The sequence below is a fragment of the Syngnathus acus genome, chromosome 16, assembly GCF_901709675.1.
Source record: "Syngnathus acus chromosome 16, fSynAcu1.2, whole genome shotgun sequence".
Taxonomy (NCBI): Eukaryota; Metazoa; Chordata; class Actinopteri; order Syngnathiformes; family Syngnathidae; genus Syngnathus; species Syngnathus acus.
In genome coordinates this window covers 12,721,126-12,742,020 of record NC_051101.1, presented here as the reverse complement: position 1 = coordinate 12,742,020, position 20,895 = coordinate 12,721,126, and the positions used below count along the sequence as shown (strand labels likewise).

The following is a 20,895-nucleotide window of genomic DNA, read 5'->3' as shown; positions in this document are numbered from 1 at the left end:
ATAAATTTTATTAGATCGTGGTTGGAGTGACTCATATAATTGGAGTGAATCACATTGGAATTGGACTGAATCATATTCGAATAGGAATTAATCGTATCACATTGTGATCAGTGAATCGTATCATAGTTGCAGTGAATCGTATTGAAACCAGAGTGAATCATCATTGGAGTGTAGGTATCGTGAATGGATTGAATCATTTTGCAGGATCTCATCACAATTGGAGTGAATTGCATCATAATCGACGTGCATTATATTGTAAATGTCAATTGTAAGCGTCTTTATGGATGATAAGTGGGCTGTAATTCTTCATCCTTTGTGAGTTTTTGAATGCCGGGCGGCTTTTTATGAAGACACCTGGGTAGTTATAAATTCTGAAACGAAAATTGCATAATATGAACAAAAACCTTGGTGGGTCTGGAAGGGGAAAGCATTGTGGCTCTGTCGTCATGGTGACAGTTTTAACAGCAAGAGCAAATCAATGTCACTAGAATTCAACAATTTCGGCCAACGTTCACTTGCTGTGTAAAAGATTCGTTTTTTTTTTTTTTTTTGCACATCGTTGTGATCCAAAATGTAAAACAGAAAATGAAATGTGAGATTTTTTTATCCCGCCTAAATCCTGCCATATAATGTACAAAAAAGAAATCTTTTTTCGGCGTAGATGACATCAAAGGCTAATACAAACATGAGGTTATGAATCATACATTGCATTTAATCTATTTTTACACCCTCGTGCTCTGTTTGCGATCGTCCAGGGAGCCATATGTGCGCTCGTTTTATACGCGCACTCGCATACTTTTTAAAATCTCTTCTCAAGTTACTGCGTAAAGAAGAAGATGAAATGAAAAGCTTTTAGCATGAACACGCCACCGGATAGCGAGTGGAGAAAAAAAGTCAATTTTGTCATTTGTGCGCCGAGAGTCGTGACAATGGCTCCTCAGACAATCCAGCCATCGAGAGCTCTAATGCGCCGTAATTTGATTTGGACGGGAAAAGGTTCAGAACGCATCCGGCGTGGAGGAGACGACGACATTCTTCTTCTGGTGTTTTGCCACCGGGGGCAGCATACACAAATCAACCAATCACGGCATTCGTGTTTTTTTTAGTTTGGTCATGTGACCTTTACAAGCTGAGCCCTTCGGCACTGTAAGGTTATTTTCCAGTCGACAGCAAGTGACAAAATGGCCGCCCCTTGAGATAGATGTTGCTGCTTAAAACATATTCCACAAACGGAATATAAAAGTAAATAATATTGACGGGAATGAGAAGTGATAAAGAAGGAAACACAAGACGGATTTGTTTGCATTTGCACCCTGGGGCATTGAAAATGCCAAAGCGACACCTTCTGTGTGAACTCTGACAAACATGCGGCAACTGATGCCCCGCCCCCATCTCCGCAGGACGACGTTCATGTTGCGTTAAGGTGACAGATGTTGCTGTTTGGGGTTCATGGATGACTTGTTTGTGCCCGCTGTGACCAAGCAGGAAGGCAAGAAGCACGTCGGCTGTGTTCACCCCCTCAATGGCGCAAACGTCCCTTTGTTGCCCTAGACTTGCGCTGGCTGTGAAAATGGAGACCTGTCAAATTCAGAACCCTACTAAGGACATCTGAAGGAGCTTAAATCGAGATGACGTTCATTTATAACGCGTTTAGGGTGAAACAAATGAAACGCTGAAGCAAGAAGAGATTTTTAAAATGTCATTTTTAAACGCCACGCTGCAGCTTTTCACGCACCCCTTCACTTTGTGACATCACTTCCTGTCAGATAAGTGGACATTTATGAGGTGCACTCAGCGCTGCAACATAAAAGTCTTTCTCTCGTGCAACAGGCGACGACAAGGCTATAAAAAGACTCCCGGCGGAGAAGTCGACTTCCTCCGGTGCCTTTCTTCTTCTTTTTTTCCCTCTGCTCCAGCGCTCCCCCTTCCCTTCCTTCCTTCCAGCCATCCATGCATGGCCTCCATCCATTGCTATGACAATACAGCGTGCCACAGAGCATTTCTTCACCTGTTTGTGAGTCATTTCATGCCGGCCGCTCACCTCTACTGCTCTTTAGTGGGGACCTCATTATCACCCCCCACCCCCCACCCCACTCGCTTCGTCGTCCGCTTCTCCCTACAATCAGCCAGTAATGATGAATACTTCCCATCAGCCATTGCCTGTTCAAGTGTAACTTGGTCACATCGCTGCCTAATGGAACATTGGGGGATTTGACAGTTGACATTTTATATTTTTTCTGAGGCGAGGTGGGGACTCCGTGGGGAGGGGGTGGATAGGGGGGGCAAATTACCCCTCGCGTCAGTCAAGTGAGAGGTACTACAGCGCTGTCTTGTTTTCGAGCTGCATTAGTGCCCACGATGCATGTTGGCGCTGTTTACATCTGACAGATATGCAAAAAAAAAAGCATTTTAGGTCACTTTTTTCAGTAATGTGAATGCGGAAATTTATTTACTGATTATTTCGTTAAATTATTTTCAATGCAATCTTGATAAAACAGCAAAATAGCTTAAAATTAACTTGGCCGATCTCACAAGACACTCCATTTTTGAATAATAAATATTTCATTCAAGCCCTGCTGAATCTTTAACTTGGTCCCTCCATCAACTCCCCCATGAGAATCAGAGTTTGGTTTTCGTTCTATCCTGGTGAAAATATGATATCTTAGGGTACCGAACATGACTACCCAATTCTTACTCACTAGCGCCCCCTAGAATATTTGTAAAGCATCAACGAGACTGAGACCAGCTAAACGGATTGAGTGGGTCAATTTTAACAGGGCGCATGAAAAAAAAAAAAGTCAAGCGCCAATGTCCGAAATTGGACAGGAAGTCTGCCATTTTGTTTTAAAGCAGCCATTTTGTAAGAATCGAAGCATACATACAATTTGCATTTCTTGAAAAGAAACATCAATATAATACTTGGCCAAGAAATGAGTGTGCTCTGACGTACCCATCGTTGCTCTGAACCAAGATGGCTCGGTAGAGTTGGTGTTGCGGGCTGTTGGATTCCGGGCCGCAGGGGTGGATGAACGGGTGGATGGCGGCCAGGAGGAAGCCTTGCTGGTAAAGCTCCTGCAACTGTTCCGGCAGCTCTCGCACTGACGACAGACGCAACGTGGACGTCCCGCCTGAGACACAAACAGGGAGACTGTCATGATTGCTTTGCCCTTTTAACATTGTCTGCGGCTAGCAACGATAATAAGTGGCCTCCTTTTTGTTCATTGATATGCATGGCATAGAAAAATAACTCATCATTACTGAAGAAGAACTGATGAAACACACAAACGTCAACGGTTGACATTTCTGAGCGAACATCTGCAGCTGCAGCAGTCGTTAACTATAATTAAAACTGTCCTACAAAAAAAAAAAAGAAAGATAAATAAAAGATCTGAGACAATTTGCAATTCAAATAGTCAAGTGATTAAGAATTCACTTCAGGTCGGGTTTGCTAAATTAGACTCGGTGCTCCAGACCTAATCGGAGGAGATCAAAATCCAATCAGCGCTGATTGCTGACGCCGCACGTGCTCGTCGGCTCGCTGGTCCGAGAGCCGCGGCGTTAGCGGTGGCTAACGAGCTGCAATCGCCCGGCGTTGTTAAATAAAAAGGCCATCAAAAAGGCTGCTCAGCCTTGGAGGTCAGCTAACGCTAAATCGCTAACGTCTCGCACGGGCGAGTTTTCGTCTTGAGTCCAAGTAAAGTCGGGAGACCTTGGCTAATGTCTTCATAAAGAACTCGGCAATGGATTGGTGGTAACATTTCGAGCAGTCATTCCCAACCATTGCAACATGAGAGATTATCAGATGTGTAAATGAACCAATTTCCCTTAATTGAGATGAAAATTATTTTATTTATTCATTTATTCAATTTTTTATTTTATTTATTTAGTTTTTGTTTTTACATATCGTAAAAGGCAGAACCGGAATATTTTTAATTATTTTATGTATTTATTATTTAAATTATTTAATTTTTTCTACATTTCGTGAAAGGCAGAACCAGAATATTACAATGCATATTCAATTTTTTTTTCTTTTATAAATTCAAATTTGTATGATAAATGACCCAACCGGGACAACTCCTTCTCTTCTGGACCTTTACATCCATTTCTTGACATTATTATCCCAAATCAATGAAGCCCCTTGATTGAAAACTGCGTCTGCTAGCGACGCGACAATAGTGCGAATCTGACATCCCAGCATGTCATCCCAAGTGTTCCGGAAGTGCTGACAGAGAAGCAAAAGAAACAGAATGATGTCCTCAGGGGGTGTAAGTGAGCGCTCGTCTAAAAATAATTCTCAATTTCTCAATCATAGTGTCCTACTGCACCACAATGCCGCCGCTTTGAAAACTAACAGGCGTGAAGGAATTAACAGGAAGAAATAGGCCGCCATGGAAAATGACTGAAGCGTCTCACCCCCACCCCCCTTCCTCCATTTCCATCTTCCTGCACCGCTGGCGCATTAATCCTTCTGTGATTCCTAATTTGGTTTTCTTGCCTTTGGTGCGAGAAGAACTCCTGGTGGAAAGAAGCTATCACGGCACGCGCCACGAGGATCAGAGCAGGAAGCGAAATGCAGAGAAGAGTAAATAAGGAGCGCTTTCAATTAGCTGTGGAAACACAGCCGCGGGCCTCTTCTTCCCCGAGTGGGCGCTAATCACTCTGGGAGTCGCTATTAATCTCGTCTTTTAAAAACACACACGTGTGATTTTTTTTCCTCATCGGAGATCACAGCGGTTCGTTCGCGCAATGATTTGAAAGTCTATCGTTACTGCAAATCAACTTCCTGTCCTAATTGCTTGAGGCTTTTTCCAGCGTGGTGTTATGATTGACATGTCCGCCCAATTCCATGTCAATCTGTGCAACTGGTGTCGGGGACTCCAAACTTTTGATACTTGGAAACTTTTGTAACATGAAAAAGTGCTTGCGGATTTTTGTGCGTGTAGCGTACAAGAAAAACGAAGCGGCGTTATGACAAATCACGGCGAAAAAAATAGACGCTTTTCTGTCTGACAGGCAACAAATTGGTTTTCCGTGGAAATTGTGTTAGCGAAGAGTCAGACAGGAGCATTAAACACACAGAGGCTTGGGGGGGTTGTTTATATGGATGCATCATGAGGACGGCGGCGGCGGCGGCGCTAGCCTCGGGGGTTGGATTCCGAATAGCTGATGGAGTGAGAGCTCCTAATCAAAGATGGCAGCAAACAATCTAAGAAGGAAATTGGAGCTGGAGGTGGCGTGACGCCACCCGTCGTGTTTGTCTGTGACATTGTTATTTATGTTGACATTCATTTCAGTTTTTGTGTCAGGCTGTTTTTTTGTTTGTTTTTTCGTCATAACTGGAACATTCCTGAATTATGGTCGAAAACTTACAGTAAGTGCCGTAACCAAAAGGGTAATAAAATTCCCTGTAAAATCTCAACACAATATCTGTTGTTGTTTTTGCGTTAGCTAGCTAACAAAAAACGATTAAAAACAATAACTCTTGCCGTTTCTGTTTCGGTTAACTACTAAATTGCGTCACAAATGACAGTTATTGCATTTGAGATTTATTTTATAAACTCTGAAGTTTCCTGGAAAGTGAATGTGCGGTTTTTACGTAACGCTGCTAGCAAAGCGCAGAAGTCGCTACTACATCTTTTGTTATATGAGCAATATCTCTGACCTTTACGCTTTGATTGTAATTATTAAAACTAGCATTTGAAACCCTAAATTACAACTTCAAACAGGTCTTGAAACCCAAACATCTATTTCCAATTCCAAACCGCAATCTGAAACCCTCACGAAGCATGTTAATCGTGTCACACAGAACGGATTAAAAAAAAAATAGAACCTCGTTCCTTCTTTATTTTCTGGTCCCTGAGGGTAAATACCACTCAATCAAGAGTGTCAGCGTTGGGTTTTAATTAACTCTCGCTGATTGTTGTCTCGTGTCAGAGCAAGAATCGCATCGATTTTTGTCATTCTTGTTCCGAGGTGGACATTTATTGATCAGGAACGTTATTGGGCGGCTTCAAACATCATCTTTGATGCCACCACAAGAAGACTACAGTTATTATAGTAAAACAAAATCAATGAAATAAATCTACACAAAAATCAAAAACAAATTAAAAACTGAATTTAGTAAACAAAAGACAAAATGAAATAGATACCAACTATCATACAAACTCCAAAACTATTATAACCTCGCTCGACCTCGGGATTTTTATATGTCGGAGCAAGAACCCTATTGTATAAATCAAACAATATCACTCGATAAAGAAATGAATCAATTCAAAGCGGAGGTGGCAGAAGCAATGAAACAATAAGCAGCACATTTCCTCCTCAAAAGTGAGAAAGTCACACAAACGGCGTTAGATCAAATCGACTTTGACGCCTCGCTGGTGCCAGGCCGTCATCACTCAGCAGGTTTAAAAATAGATGAGTAAATATGAAATTAATATGCGCACGCACAACACCTCCGGGAGAGACACACACATTTGCATGCAAGTAGGCTGGCATCCAAGAAGGGAGACGGTCTGCAGGTCTGACATGAGACACCTGGGACAAACATTTGGGGCTCAAAGTCGGGTTTTAAATCTATTTGGTTTGTGTTTCAAATTGGGCTGTGGTCAAACACGTTATGAACCAAACTGTACCGTAATCCATCCTGTATGTGAGCACATGAATAATAAATGGCTGAAGTCGTGGCTGTAATTGGCCTCTCACACTCGACTTTTCTCCCCGTGAAGTCTCCGTCTTGTTTTCCTACGACCAATTAAAAGGAGGCCTCGACCTGCGGGGACCCCCGCGGGTGGCTCCCTCTTTCCTGTCATTAGCCTCCCGAAAGGTGGGCGGCGTCCGTCGTCGCCTTCACCTCCCCTTGGATTGCTTTACATTCTCCCCCTGCTTTACTTCTGCTTGAAAGCACCCCCGTGGGATTTTCACTGCACCGCTGCTGCTTTTCAAATAGCAGATAGTTTTGAAGCTAGTGGCAAGGTTTCAAAGTAAGCTTTAAATTTGGATTTCAAGTCAAGGTTAGGGTTTGAAAGGGGTTTTCAACCAGGGTTTCTTCTTTTTTGAACGGAATGCACATTGTAATATCTCGGCGCTTCCTACATGGCGACGCAATGCGCATCAAATCCTGACGTTAATCTCCACAATACGCCCAACATGGCGGGTCTCTCAATCTTTCTATCTTTGTGTCTCTCAGTCCCTCTGTGAGGGTTTCCTGGGTGACATGTCGCATTTGTCTTCCTTCGCTTAGGAAGCCACCAAGCAGGCAGGCGGGCGACCCAGTCGCTACTGCACTGACATTTCAAACCTCCGCACTAGAGGAATGTCAAGTGAAAGTCAAAACACTTCCTCAGACGCTTTGTCACATGAAAGACTATCTGCCAAGTCTTCAACATCCTCTAAGCCCGGTGTTTCCCAACCCTTATTCACATATTTTTAATTAAGATACAAAACATGAGACGAAAGCTAATCCTGATTGGTTAGCGTAAACTAGCATGCTACTTCTGATTTTTCACGTTTGGCAGGTTGTAGGAAGACCCCACCAAAGAAAAACATAAAACCCATAAAATCTCATTGTCCAAAGCTTATTCACATATCTTCAATGAAGATACAAAACATGAGGCGATAGCGTTAGCATAAACTAGCATGCTACTTCTGATTTCGCCATTTGGTAGGTTGTAGGAAGACCCCACAAAACCCCCCACAGAATTTCATTGTCTAAAATCGCAATTTTGATCAGAAAACGACGAATCATTCAGCCCGAGTATATCGTAATTTGTTTGCGTCAGTCGCTGTCTTTAAGGATGACAAGGTAATTACCCACCAATTCAGTGCACCTAATGGACGACCCGCGGCGTCGCCTCAACACCCCGAGAGTGTAATTGTCGCATTTCCACATCCAAATTATGCTAATGGCAACCAAGGCTCTGCCTTTTAAGACGAACATGTGATATTTGATTACCAGGAAGTTGTGTGCGGCTGGCTGCGCGGTGCAGATCTGAACAAAAAAAAAAAAAAAGACGTGTCGTGTCTAAACCCCTCGCTCATCTCCCGCCGTCTCTTGGCAACTGTCAGCGGCGGAAAAGACGGACAAAATGCACCGGCTTCCTGTGATGGAGGTCCACTTTAATCCCTGAACATGCTTCTCTTTAAAAAGCTTTTTGTTGAACAAATTATAGGTAGTTTCACACCGCCTTGCCACTTAGGTACCTTCAAAACATGACGTTTGGGGTCTTGAGCAAAGAGGGAATTAGCTGGTGGACGTCTCCACGGTTTCCCGGCTGGCTTTAGTTGTCTTAAATGATGCCCGCACATAAGAGAAGACAGCCTTATTAGCATTTAGATACCTTGTTTACCCTGAGAACCTCTGTTCTTATTTAGCATCACGTGCCCGGCCAGGATGTGGCTAAGCTAAGTATCTCAAGGACGCGCAAATTGTTGACCGTGCGAAAAATCTGCCTCTTGTGCAGACTTCATTTACTATCTCTCCTGTTTGCGTTCGGAATTTTAAGCATTTGCTATTTTCTTTTTGTACTATGAATTCATGAAACTTTGTTGCTGGTTTCTTCATCATGACTAGTTTAGCGTTTCATGGAGTATCGGCTAGCGATTACCAAAATTTCAATTTCTCACAAATTTGCATACCCTAGGAGGAAATGTTCATTTTTGAAGGACTAGTGAAAATGACCCTCAAATGACCGCTAAAACCAAAATGGCCGACTTCCTGTGTTTTTTTTCTGGCAGGGCTTCATGAGACTTTATGGCGCCTTCTAATTTCTATCTTATTAAACTGGAAATAAAGTCAAAAGTCTTAACAAGGTGTTCTGATTACTATAGCACTTGCGGAATATAAATTAAACGTAGAAATCTACCCTCATCTATCTTAGGGGCGGCCATTTTGTTTTGTCTTGTGTTAAGGCTACAAGTCAAAGCTCCCTAGTGACAAAACACCGCACCCCAAAAACTAGCATTATTTCAGTTTTCCCAGAAACTGAGCTTATCAATAATTCCAGAAGTGTTTGTGTCTCCTTGAACAAGCCCGAAGCCTGGACGAAGTGTTTCTCAAGCAAGCGCATACACCTCACTGGAGCGTCTAAAAATAGCGTGCGTGTGAAAACGGTTTCAAGCTTGCAAATTGCTCCCGACTGCGGAAGCGAGCCGGGCCTCCAGTGAGCCGTTTGCTGCGGTTTGAAGTCAGCATCTTGAATCTCAACTGTATGACTGCCTCGGGTCTGTAGTCAACCCTCACTGTTATCTATCTACCGAGCCATTAAACACTGACAGTCCAATTGTCTTTGGGTGGCCTCACTCTCGGAAAACAAAGTGCATAATTGTCGTTTTTGGAAGACGACATTTTGTCACCGGCGTTGAACGCTCAAAGGTTCGACTTTTTTTTTTTCTTGACATTTGAGTTCTAGAAATTGGAAAACTACTTGTTGCCTGAAAGGTACAAACCAAGAAATCCTCTAAATGATCAAACTCCGACAGCATGCTCTGCCCACAGACTCCGAGGGGCAAAAAATATTTGTCAATTTATCATCCGCAGCTGCCAGCATCCAATTGGGGCTTGTTTGGGCGAATCCCCTACGAGAGACATGTCAAAGTACAAGACCTGGAATTCACCCAAAATTGCTACTTTCAACTAAATTGACTTCCCCGTTCAATTTTGGGGCACTTGTCCTTGAGACTTTTTTGTTCGTCCTTTAACGTTAAACAAGTCTACCCAGTTTTGTGCCAATTTCTTATTTTTTTTTTTACTTGATTTATGTGATTATGGCAAATCAAAGAATATTTGGCAGGCGTTTACATTTGCGACTGTATTTAATGAGGGCCGTCTTGGAAAACCAAAGCCGAGCGTATGCTAATAGGTAAACGTGGCTAATCCATCACCCTGCGTCACGAGAAGTAATTAAGTCTAATTACAGATGGGCGCAAAACCTCCCCGTTGAGCGACAGGTGGTCTCTCCCGGTAAAAACCTGACACCCACTTTTGTGGCGTCAATGCAAACAAAGGCGACTCAAAGGAGTGACATTTAAGAGGCTCGTGTTCATATGATGGATTGCCTCATTGTCTCGCCACATGCAGATTTTACTCCTGATTTATTATGTTTAATTGTTTAGTTTCGTTTTTTTCACCCCTTTGGTTTTCACTTCAATTTAATTTGATGTTTAATTTGTGTTCCGAGCAAGATTTAGGCCTTTGGAAACTTTGAACGTCAATTTCTAGTTTGGGTTTCAATGATAAAAGCGAACATGTTATATAGGCGATGTCGGACACGTCATCCAGGCGAGCGGAACCGAGCTCGGCACGTTGGAACATTCCGGCTTCAAACTGAGGAAATCTATCCACACGGCAGCCGCTGCAAGGTGAATTCTGATTGCTTTTCCCTCTTCGTCTCTCTTGCACATCGGCAAATTCGTCACGCCGACAAATGGCTGCAATCAAAGAGCAGCGTGCATGCAAAAAGCACCTCAATCAACGGACCCTTCACCAGCAGCGGCGGGAATAAAAAAAAAAAAAGACGGCAGGTAAATACTCGCCTCCAGCACGTTGCAGTCATACTAAATTCGGCTTGCGTGTCCATCATGACAGGACGATGAAAAATAAGAAAGATCCTACGTGTGGTTGAGTGCAAAGAAAGTCAGCAATGTTGGTAGCAATATTTAATATTGTGTGACATAAAAAAAAGTTAAAACATGATTAAATAGAATGTAAAGAATTAACACATCCAATGATTTCAGAGAAAAGAGAATATCAGAAATTGTCAGTAACAGTGGCAACGTAAGATGGCTGCCGTCAGGCTTTAGCCGCAAGGAGCTAATTATTAGTGCATTTTATGTATAAATTAACTGCCCTAATATTTATTTAATTTACAGTACATTTCAACTGGGAGTAGAAGAAATCAAAAAGCCTAAAAATATGACATGTTGGAAAAATCATCAATCAACCGCAACTTATTTGTTTATACGAAACAAAACAATACAACACACAGTATGAAAACTGCAATTTACCTCGGAGAAACATTACGAGTTGAAATGCGGAGGAAATCCTTGGCGAGCTGCAGTTTACATCAGCAAGTTGTGAATTAGCAAACGCTGGCCATATGCTAGCATCTGTTCAGTTACATCCGTCTTACTTTCAAGTCGCCTTAATGATATGCAACTTTCATTAATTATGTACCAGCAATGCACTGACAATGGCAACCTGCCGGGTGGGAAAAAAAAAGTTGTTCTGCTGCTTTTCAAGGTCATGCCTGCTGATCCGGCTGAGGATCTGTGCTTGATTAGTCAGGCCTGATTGCCCATTATTGTGGCAATTAGCGCTAGAGTTTATAGCACGGACGTGTTCACAATCCAGCCAATGCTGATACACTTGCAATACATACGATTCTCTCCAATATGATACAACTAACTCCAAGTTTGGTTCCCTTTAATACATTTCCGATTCCAATACGATTGTGTCCAATAATGATACAATTAGCCTCGATTATGCTATGTTTGCTTCAATTACTGCTAAGTACAATTCACTCCAGTTACAATGTCATCAGGTTCACTCCAATTACAGTATGATTCAGCACAATTACGTTTAACCCCAATTTATAATGTGATGAATTCACCTCAGTTATGATGCGATCAAATTTGCTCCAATTAGAATACGTTTTACTCCGATTACAAATACGATCCTTTCCAATTACAATAAAATTGTAATTTTATCGCAATTCCCTCCAATTGCGATACGATTCATTACAACTACAATACGATACAGTTCACTACGATATGGGCAGGTGCACCAAATGAAGTGGTCAGTACGTGTCTGTGTACTTATTTCTGCCCATCAATCACATTAAACATAACGCGGTGGGCGGGGAGCGAGGTGAGCCGGAAAGTCTGGAGACGAAGCGCCCGTTGTGCTCCTTCCGACACTTGATTAGTCTCCATTAGCGTGTCAGGATGACAGGATGGGACAGTATGGATGGATGAAGAGGATGGAAGGTGTGTGTGTGTGTTTGTGTAGGTTATTGTGTGTGTTAGTGCATGCGTGAGCTGTTTGCTTCTTAACACAATCACTCGACCTTTGCGCTGTCTATCACTGTCGGTGTGTGTGTGTTGTGTGTGTGTGTGTGTTGTCTTCCTCGAGGGAGTGCATGTCTGCCGCCAGATCTGAAAGCCTGCCAACCGGCGCCGCCCCGGTGGCTAAATAAGTTCACTGCATCAGCACATTTGGATTCCCACGTGCATCCAGAATGACCTTGTTACATTTATACTCGTTTTTTTTTTCTTCATGTTTCATTAAAGACTTGACTTGAATATTCTCTGGTAGTCGGGTGAGGTGCTCACACAAAAACACTCAGGTTCATGAAATAATTAAAGATACTTTCCTAGATATAGTAAGTGTGAAATGTGGTACTCCTTTCTGCCCCAGTCAGCGATTTTGCTTTCTGTGTTTGATTGACAGCTGCAGACAGAAGGTTTACTTTACAAGCCATGTTAAGATTGGGTTATTTTTTATGATTTTCTTTTCAGAATTGTGTGGAATTGATATGTTCATATCGATCCAAACTCAAATGTTTGTGAGTTTTATCCGTAAAAAAATCACTATTTATTTTTGGTGCATTTTTCCCCACATTATTATTATTATTATTATTATTATTTATTTTAGGCTGAGAGCGGAGTTTGCAATCACTTGTTACCTCAGTGTGACATCACGAGCGAGAGAGAGGCTCTAAACGGCTTCCAAATGTAGCAAAATAAGCTTGGGGCTGATGAAAGGCAGCGTAAATTGGAGGAGAGCTGTAAGTAATAAAGCTTGTCATCTGCTTTTATTTCACCGCCGCCACGCACACAAAAACAAAAGCGTCTGATATTGGGATTGCGACGCCACAGGGATGAGCCAGTGCTTCCATGTTGTTGTTGATGTTGTGACCGCCGCTGCCGCTCCAAAGCACACAAATCTGGTTTACGCTAAATGCAATTGTTGAAAATATGAGGCCACATGAGGCCGGCCGGCCGGCTGTGTGTGAAATCTCCTGAATCCCCTTCCCCCCTTTAACTGACGCGAGCGGTCGTCATGGCGTCAGGTGAGGGACGCATAAAAAATAATTTGTCCCCCCTTCCGTGACTTCCTGCCTCCGCCTCGTCTTTGCATCAGCGGCTCTCAGATGCAACTCGTCGCTGCGGGAGAGGTCAGCGGGAAAGCGTCGCGCCAGAGTGTCTTTCCGGTGGGAGATTAGCGGCGGGACGGCGGGGGAGCTGCGATTTATCCCCGCGGCTCAGCGGCTGGAGAGCTGCAATTGAATCCCCTCTCACTGAAGGCCGGCGTGACATTGAGTCGGGAATTCTCTTCTCGTCCCCCTTTCTAGTCTTGCATCACGCTCGCACTCAAAATGCTGCCAAAGTTATTTATCGGAAGCAATAAGGTGCGTAGCGCTCGGCCGCTTCTTTTCAGCAGGCATCAAAGGAACGCTTCATTGGCTGTGATTGGACTGCGGCTCGGATCAATACGTGTCTATTGACTGTGGTGAAATCCAATCAGTCCGGGCGAGCAGCAGAGGAGCAACGTGTCTAAATTTAACACACATAAAAAAAAAGCCTCCACCCAGAGGAACAAACAAGGAAGTGAACTCGGCCTTCACCTCACTTCCCGCCAAGTAGGCGGTGCCATTTTGTTTGAGTGTTTTTCTTTTTCCCCCCCACTCAGTCAGCAGATACAAAAGTTTTACAGTGGAAACAATATGGTGAGTTGTCTTCAGTCGGCAGGAAAATACTCACTCAGCATTTCCGCCTTTCCCCCTGCATTCCATTATCCCACCCACACACAAAAGTGAAAACAAAGCCTGTTTATTGCCGATAAATACAAACATTTTACTGCAGCGCTTGCAAATGTCCATATTTTTATGATTCTAATATAAGACAGACTATTTATTTGCTCATAATTGCATGTTTTACAACATCAATTCCAAAAAACTAAATAAGTCAAAGCCGCAAGCAGCTATTAAATACGGGCTCATTTTTTAATGGTGAAGCCTCAGAATGATTAAGCCCCGCCCCAAACCAAAATGGCCGCCGCCCTGTTCAATTTAAGCAGTGACTTAGAGATTTTTTGTTTGAGAGAGAATCCTTTTATGATTTAATTGTTTCATCATTTCAAACCGGTGTTGCCACCCCAGACAGAAAAAAACACCACAACCGTGTCAGTAATTAGGTTTACAGCCATAATGAATACAGTATTAGCAATTAGCTCAAACTAGCATACACAAATCAATTCATACATTGCTTACCTCAATAACCAAGGTTGTATTCCAATATTTTCACAAACCTCAAGAGATTCTGTAATTACTGACAATGTTTTGCTGCTAATATAATCAATTCATCAATCAGTTATCTTGGAATAAAAATCCCTTCCCCGGCAAAGGATGAATAACAGTAGCTCGGATGTGTTGGGAGAAGAAAGTGCTTAGAGAGCAGCGGCGTAAAACTAATTAAAAGACATCAAGTCTAATTTGTTTTATCGCCCAAAAAGCCACAAGTAGATGAATTTAAACGCTAAATGCTTGTGACATTGACGGCGGCCTCGGCTAAGTAGACTCATCGCTTTGTGTGGAAGCGTCACAGAAACGAAAGTTCCAATCTTTAAGAAGCGCAGTCATCGGTGTAGCTTTCATAGTTTCACTTTTCAAATGGCAATGGAAAAAATGAAATGATTACCCGCTTTGTTGGTTTAAAACTAAAAATTGCCTTTAATGATATTTAAATTTATATCAAATTGACGGCAGTATTAAAAGTGACAAAAGTTTTTATTTGCTTACCGTCCTTGCCGATGAGGAAATCCAGGTAGCGGTAGGTGTAGGCCACGCCCACTTTGGTCTCCACCTGAGGTCTTTTGAGTGTGGAGTAAATCTTGCCCGGTGACTTTTCGGTCGACGTAGGCTTCATCTTACGCAGTCCGCAACCCATGACGCCACTCGGTGTACCGCCAACACTGAAAACACATTGGAGTTTCACTACTTCGGTTCTTTCAAGTTTCGATTTTCCAAACCGTTGAGGTTATGTCCAAAATAATCACATTTTAACAAACCACATCAAATCACAAGTCATGTTTTTTTTATTTGTCGGGTCGTCTATTCGTTTGGGCTTCATAGCTTTATCCTTAGGTTATCTCCCAAAGCCTCTTCACAGACTAAATGTTTTTTTGCGGAAGGTGGAGGAGGAAAAAAACAACAGAAGCATCCAAATGATGAGCTGGCAGATTAGCCAGCTTTCCTGTAAAAACAACAATCCGCATTCTTTCAATTTTCTACCGCGCATCCTTACAAATCTTTTATTCGAACTCGTTAATAACTAAAACCTACATTGGACATTTTAATAATAAAACAATGCAGCCGCTTTGTAATACTTTTTTCCTTTGACAATGTAAATATTGTTAAAGTTTTGAAGCGAGCGAGCTCATTAATTTTAATTTATGTCGGGTTCAAAGACAACCTATGAATAGTGAATGCACATTAAAACAACATTAGCACAGCGCAACACCCCCCCCCCCCCCACACCCAATCAGTTATCAAATTCTGCAACATAATCAGTGTGACTACAGCTGAAAGGTAGGCTAGCATAAAGCATTCCAAAAACATGTCGGGAATGTAACATTCACGCACGAGTTTGAAAGGCAGAAGAAATGACAAAAGTGCGGATAAGCCTTTTCAAATAAATAAAAAAATAAACACGGCTGATTTTTCACGGCTTTGCGCTTCACATCAGAGTGCAAATGAAATGCAAACTAGCATGAAGGAGAAGGACGGAAAGTCGTAGCGTATCCCCAAAACACCAAATTGATTCTTTGTGTAAGGAATCGATGGATGGACGTAGGCTAAGGGGAAATGATGGATAGAAGAACCGACCAATGGACACACGGCGGCTTTTCGCTTTTAAATCAAATGTGGGGCTATTTAGGCCCGGTCACATGATCTTGCCCGGACACGATGAAACGACAGCACAGGACGTGCCCCCCCACCCCCACCCCTCGGGGGATTTGTGGGTTCGGGTGTTTGCATGCACTGAGGAAGTGTGCACAGTTGGCGGGTGGTAGCGGGACAAAAAGAGGAAATGAGCAAACGGCGGCTTGGGCTAATGAGGTTAGCGGCAAGAATGGGGGAAAGGTGAAACTCAATCGAGGTAGGAAAACGGGCGAGGCGGGACCGACGAGCGTGAAATGAAGATGCGGCGGAACGGCGAACAAAAGGAGCCCAGGGAGAAGATGCTGGAAATGAATTTGGGAACGCATCAGTCGGAGGGGTAAACAGGAAGTGGCGTGGCTAACGAAACGACGGCACATCTCACAACACGTTGAAACTTAGACCCCATTTTGGTGCCGAGTGCTTTTTCCCGGTCCGATCGAAGTGGCTTCCCTTTAAAATGCGCACAATGCTTGACATCGCCGAATGTCATCGGCCGTGCATGCGATGCGACCAATCGGAGAGGGCCTCGCACGTGCACCAATTTCAGGACGCGAGCGAGCGGCACAATGCCGACCCCAGCCAAAACCCGCCACCGCCTCCATGCCATCTCAAGGCCCAGACACACACACACACACATGAAGGCTGCTATCGCCATGGGAACGAGCCCCTCGTCGACTGTCGGCTTCTCAGAAGAATAATAGGCAGCAGTCTCTCTCAGCCGCTCTCTCTCTTCTTTCATTGTCACTTTCTCTCTTTCTGGCTCTCTTCAGGACCACCACCACCATCGCCGCCGCCTCCTCTTCTCTTCCCGGCTCCTCTCGCATGCCTTAGGCGGTCATGAGTTTGATTTTCACAGCATAATCCGTCTGCACCGGGATTTAGGTTAAGAAAAAAAAAAAGCATTTCCGTCATGTTTGTAAACAGCCTGGAGCTAGTCGACCGTCTGAACGCTCGCAAACACGATGGGATTCAAAGTTGGTTTTGGAGAGGAAGTTGTAGGAAAATTCCAGACACTCTCGGTATTTGTGACAATTGTTGAAAGATTGAGCGGAGGTCGCAAGTGTGCATCATGGATTGTAATTTATCGAATCGAAATGAATCAAAGTGGCAGCTTGAGATACAAATTTAATTCCAAAACTATGCTTGAAACTAAAATCGCTCCAATTGCTCCATTAATCGATCGCTTAACTATCAGAATATTAAAACCCAAAAACATAGCTGCAGCCCTAAATTTGAGCGAATCATCTCAATGAATCATTTTGAATCTTTTTTCTGAACACTACAAGCAATGACGCAATCACATCAATTTGAGTGAACCACCTCATATGTAGACTAGCTTTTTCCATATATGGTATCGCATTATCGACATTGGTATCTTATCAGCTCCTGGACTGTCGACTCAAAGTTTCACATAAAGTTGCTCCACCAAGGCTCATTAATTCATAAAATAATAATAATAAACTAGCCTGAAGCGGAAGTTGTTAGGCCCTTAGGCGTTTATCGACAGGTGCGCATTACACAATCAATAAGCGCTGCAATTTTCCGACACAATCGTTACAAGACAAGTCAGTGATCCTTGCATGACTATAACTACGCCGTGTAGGTACACGTTTGTCATGGGAGGAAATGGGAAAAAAAAAAGAAAAGGGAGGCCTCGCAGAAGAGCTTTTTGCAGTAGCAGCAGGAGCAAAAAGGAATGGCAACGGAGATGACACTGCTCGAGATGAAAACGGCAGGGCTCATCTAAAGACAGATCGCTCAGCGTGTTGTCGGACCGCTTCCGTGGTCCAAAACAAAACAGACAATTTAACACCAGTGGAACGGAGGAGACATGCAGTTTGAATCCACAGAGAGGCGGAAATAAAGGCTATGCTGACTGACACCTGTGTCATCAATAAACATGCGGGGTTTAATTTATTTAATCAACCGTTCACTGCCATTGACGGCTATAGACGTCAAATACGCATTTTAATTAATCTGGCGGTGAACGAATTTTAAATAAAGGTTAGGGGTTTGAATTAGGGTTTGAAGTCGAGGTTGGAGTGCCTTTTTTTTGGGCCACATTAAATTAGCCAAAGCTGAAGCTAGGCTATATTAAAAAAAATAGCTCCTGCTGTAAGATGTTCCTCCGAAAGTTGCTAGTTTTGCGTTTACGTGGGTGCCCTTTGAAAGCTCCCCGACTCCTCCTCATTTGTCTTTTAGTCAGGAGAAACCATTTGAGTCAGCAGTCAATTTACCTGAATGACATTAAACAACCCACACGGGACCTCCGAACACGCAAACATCAAGTCGTTAAAAGCAGACAATGACACACGGCGGTAAAGAGCCAATCAAAGGAAATGTCCCCGCGTCACCGTCCGTGTTAATGATGTTTACAAAACGAGAGGCGTAAGTCCCTAGGGGGGGCGCTACAGAGTCGTGAGTGTAAACATGTGCTTAGCTAGCAACTTCGCATGTGTTGGATGGCTACATGGCGCGATCTTCTATTATCTTAAAAGGCCCTGGTGAAAGTTCTCAAGGATTGAGTTCCACCATCGAAAATCCAAAGAAGAAACTCACTTGCAGACTTAACGCGGAGTAAACCGAGGTTTCACGCCATGTCACGCCTGACCAGCGACACAAACATCTGGAGCACAGAGCGTGGTAGAAGGAAAGGAAGGAAAACAAAACTTTACGCATTTCGTCAGCGTTCATCTGGCCATTAGTTCAACTTTGACCTCTTTCCTGAGGCTTGGTGGCATGACTGTAGTGTGACGCAACGCCAATCACTTCCACATTTACAATTGTGTGTGTCTGTGATTGTGTGTATACACGCTTACTGTGTGTGTGTACCAACAGTGTAAAGTTAACTCCACGGGCCACCAGCTGGAACTAATTATCTGCACTCTCACTCTCGCACAAGCACGCCGAGAGACACACACACGTACACACACACACACACACGCCTTTTCCTCTCTCATGCCCCCATACTTCCTCCTCACTGACATCCCTCAGCTTGTTTTTCCTATTTAACCTGCCATCACTTACCGAAACTCGCATTGCAATATTATGACCATATATGGAGTATGTCTGGACAATACAATGATTGCGCAATACCGGGAAGCACCACCTATTTACCAGTTGCAATTTTGACTAATTTTTCTTTTGTCTGTATTGAGTCAGGACTAAAGACTGTGACTCATGAAGCTGCAGAAATAAGAGTTGTTGACTAAGTTTACAAATACATATAGAACTAGAATGGAACATGATTTAATATAATCATGAGTTGTTGTTTTTTTCTTCTTTTACTCTTCACATGCAGAGAACAGCCAGCAGGGGGGCGGCACTGCCTCATTTGCCTACCCTGACCACAAGTCCCTGCTGTCACTGTCAGTGACATATAGGAAAGTAGTAATTAGCGTCACTCACTCCAGCTTCTTCACACCTTGAGCTCATTTAATTGAAAGCCTTTTATCTTTAAGAGTCATATAAGATAAATTTGAAATGCCATGTTTAAGCTATTCATATAATATCGTCCGTTTTTGGCCGATCCCGGTGGAACCGACACGCGCTGGCACCAAAACTCACGTGACGTCAGCGCAGGCACGCGTGCACCAAACTTGTACGCACCGGTGACGGCCGACAAACTGTCAACTTTGCAATCAGCGCGTAAAACGCACTCACAATTGCGTTAATTTCATCATTAAACATACAAATGGGGTGGAAATGAGCGCATGAGCGAACTTACCTCTCGCTGTGGATTAAAGTTGAGTCAGCGTCACGCGGAGCGAAGCATCCCACGCGTGGAGGAAGGTTAAGGCGGTTTTGGTTCCGAGCTCTCCTATGTGGCTGAACGCAGTACTCCAGAAGCGGCCGACAAGACTCTTCAAGTCCCCGCTTGATGCGTGCGGATGTTCTGCCAGCTCAGGGAAACCACATCCTGTCACATTATTCACCACCACCTCCTCCTCCTTCTTCTCACCCCCCCACCCTTCCGTGCTCGTGTGCGCGCGTTGGACCCTGCGTGTCTGCGCGTTCACGTGATCGTCTGGATGCGAGTGTTGTGACCCGGCAGCTTCGAGTCGACGTCTGCCGTGCAGCTTCCACTCGACTGGCTGAAGAATCCATCTGAGGAGACGCGAGGGGAGGGGATGGAATTAGGGGGGGTCACTGGGAAATACCAGAGTCGAGGGAGGACAGGGGGCTGGATGTTTTTAGGGGGGGATAGACTCAAGACAGACCTGTGATGGGACTTTACTTGCAGCAGTATTTAGGGCCCAAACATTTATTTTATTACAGTCACACTTATTACAATTTGACCCATTACCCCTCCCTCCCTTCCTTCCATCCTTAAATGAGATCATTTGAATCGAAGCATGCGTCAACATTCTATGTCAGTTGTCTTCTGTCTTAGATGTGGACTCGCCTCCCTCGAATACAGAGTAGGACGACTTTTTCAAATGTTTAACAACGCACTAATTAACTTTGTACATTTATGTGACTGTAAATCTTCAAACGCACTATCCAAAGGCAAATGGTCTTTCTTTATTGCTATTTTTTTATTTATTTTTGACAGATAGCTACAAAAGATCAAATGTTAGCTAGCTATGTAGATATAATAGCCGCAATAAGGATAAATAACCATTTTATATAGTTAAACTGTGGTTTCCACGGCAACTTCATTAGGGACACATTTGAATGACATCCAGTACCAAAGCTGTAGCAAAGATAATTCTTTTACATCTAGGTAATTGTCACATTATGGTGATTTACTTAAAGTGGAGGTAATTCGTTTTAGATTCTAGGTTGGTTTAAAGCGCGTCCTCAATTCCTTGCCGTGAACAGGAATCAGGGGCGTCGCTGTGTTTTATAGTGAGGTAGCAGCACCCTCTAGTGGCCAATGTGAGAAAATGAGCCTCATGGAAACCTGCCGGTTTTTTTTACCCCTAAATAAATGCAAAAATTGGCTTTAGTC

General features: G+C 43.4%; 1 protein-coding gene across 1 annotated transcript in view; it reads right to left on the bottom strand.

Moving 5' to 3' along the window:
• Positions 1-20,021, bottom strand: part of LOC119135883 (raftlin-like) — a 38,547-nt gene extending 18,526 nt beyond the window's left edge. Inside the window, exons 1-3 of the mRNA XM_037273855.1 lie at positions 19,669-20,021; positions 14,799-14,971; positions 2,951-3,128 (exon numbers count right to left, since the gene is read on the bottom strand). Of these exons, the coding sequence (XP_037129750.1) occupies positions 2,951-3,128; positions 14,799-14,946 (326 nt within the window). The 5' untranslated portion in view covers positions 14,947-14,971; positions 19,669-20,021. The remainder of the gene's footprint in view (positions 1-2,950; positions 3,129-14,798; positions 14,972-19,668) is intronic.
• Positions 20,022-20,895: the final 874 nt, after the last annotated feature.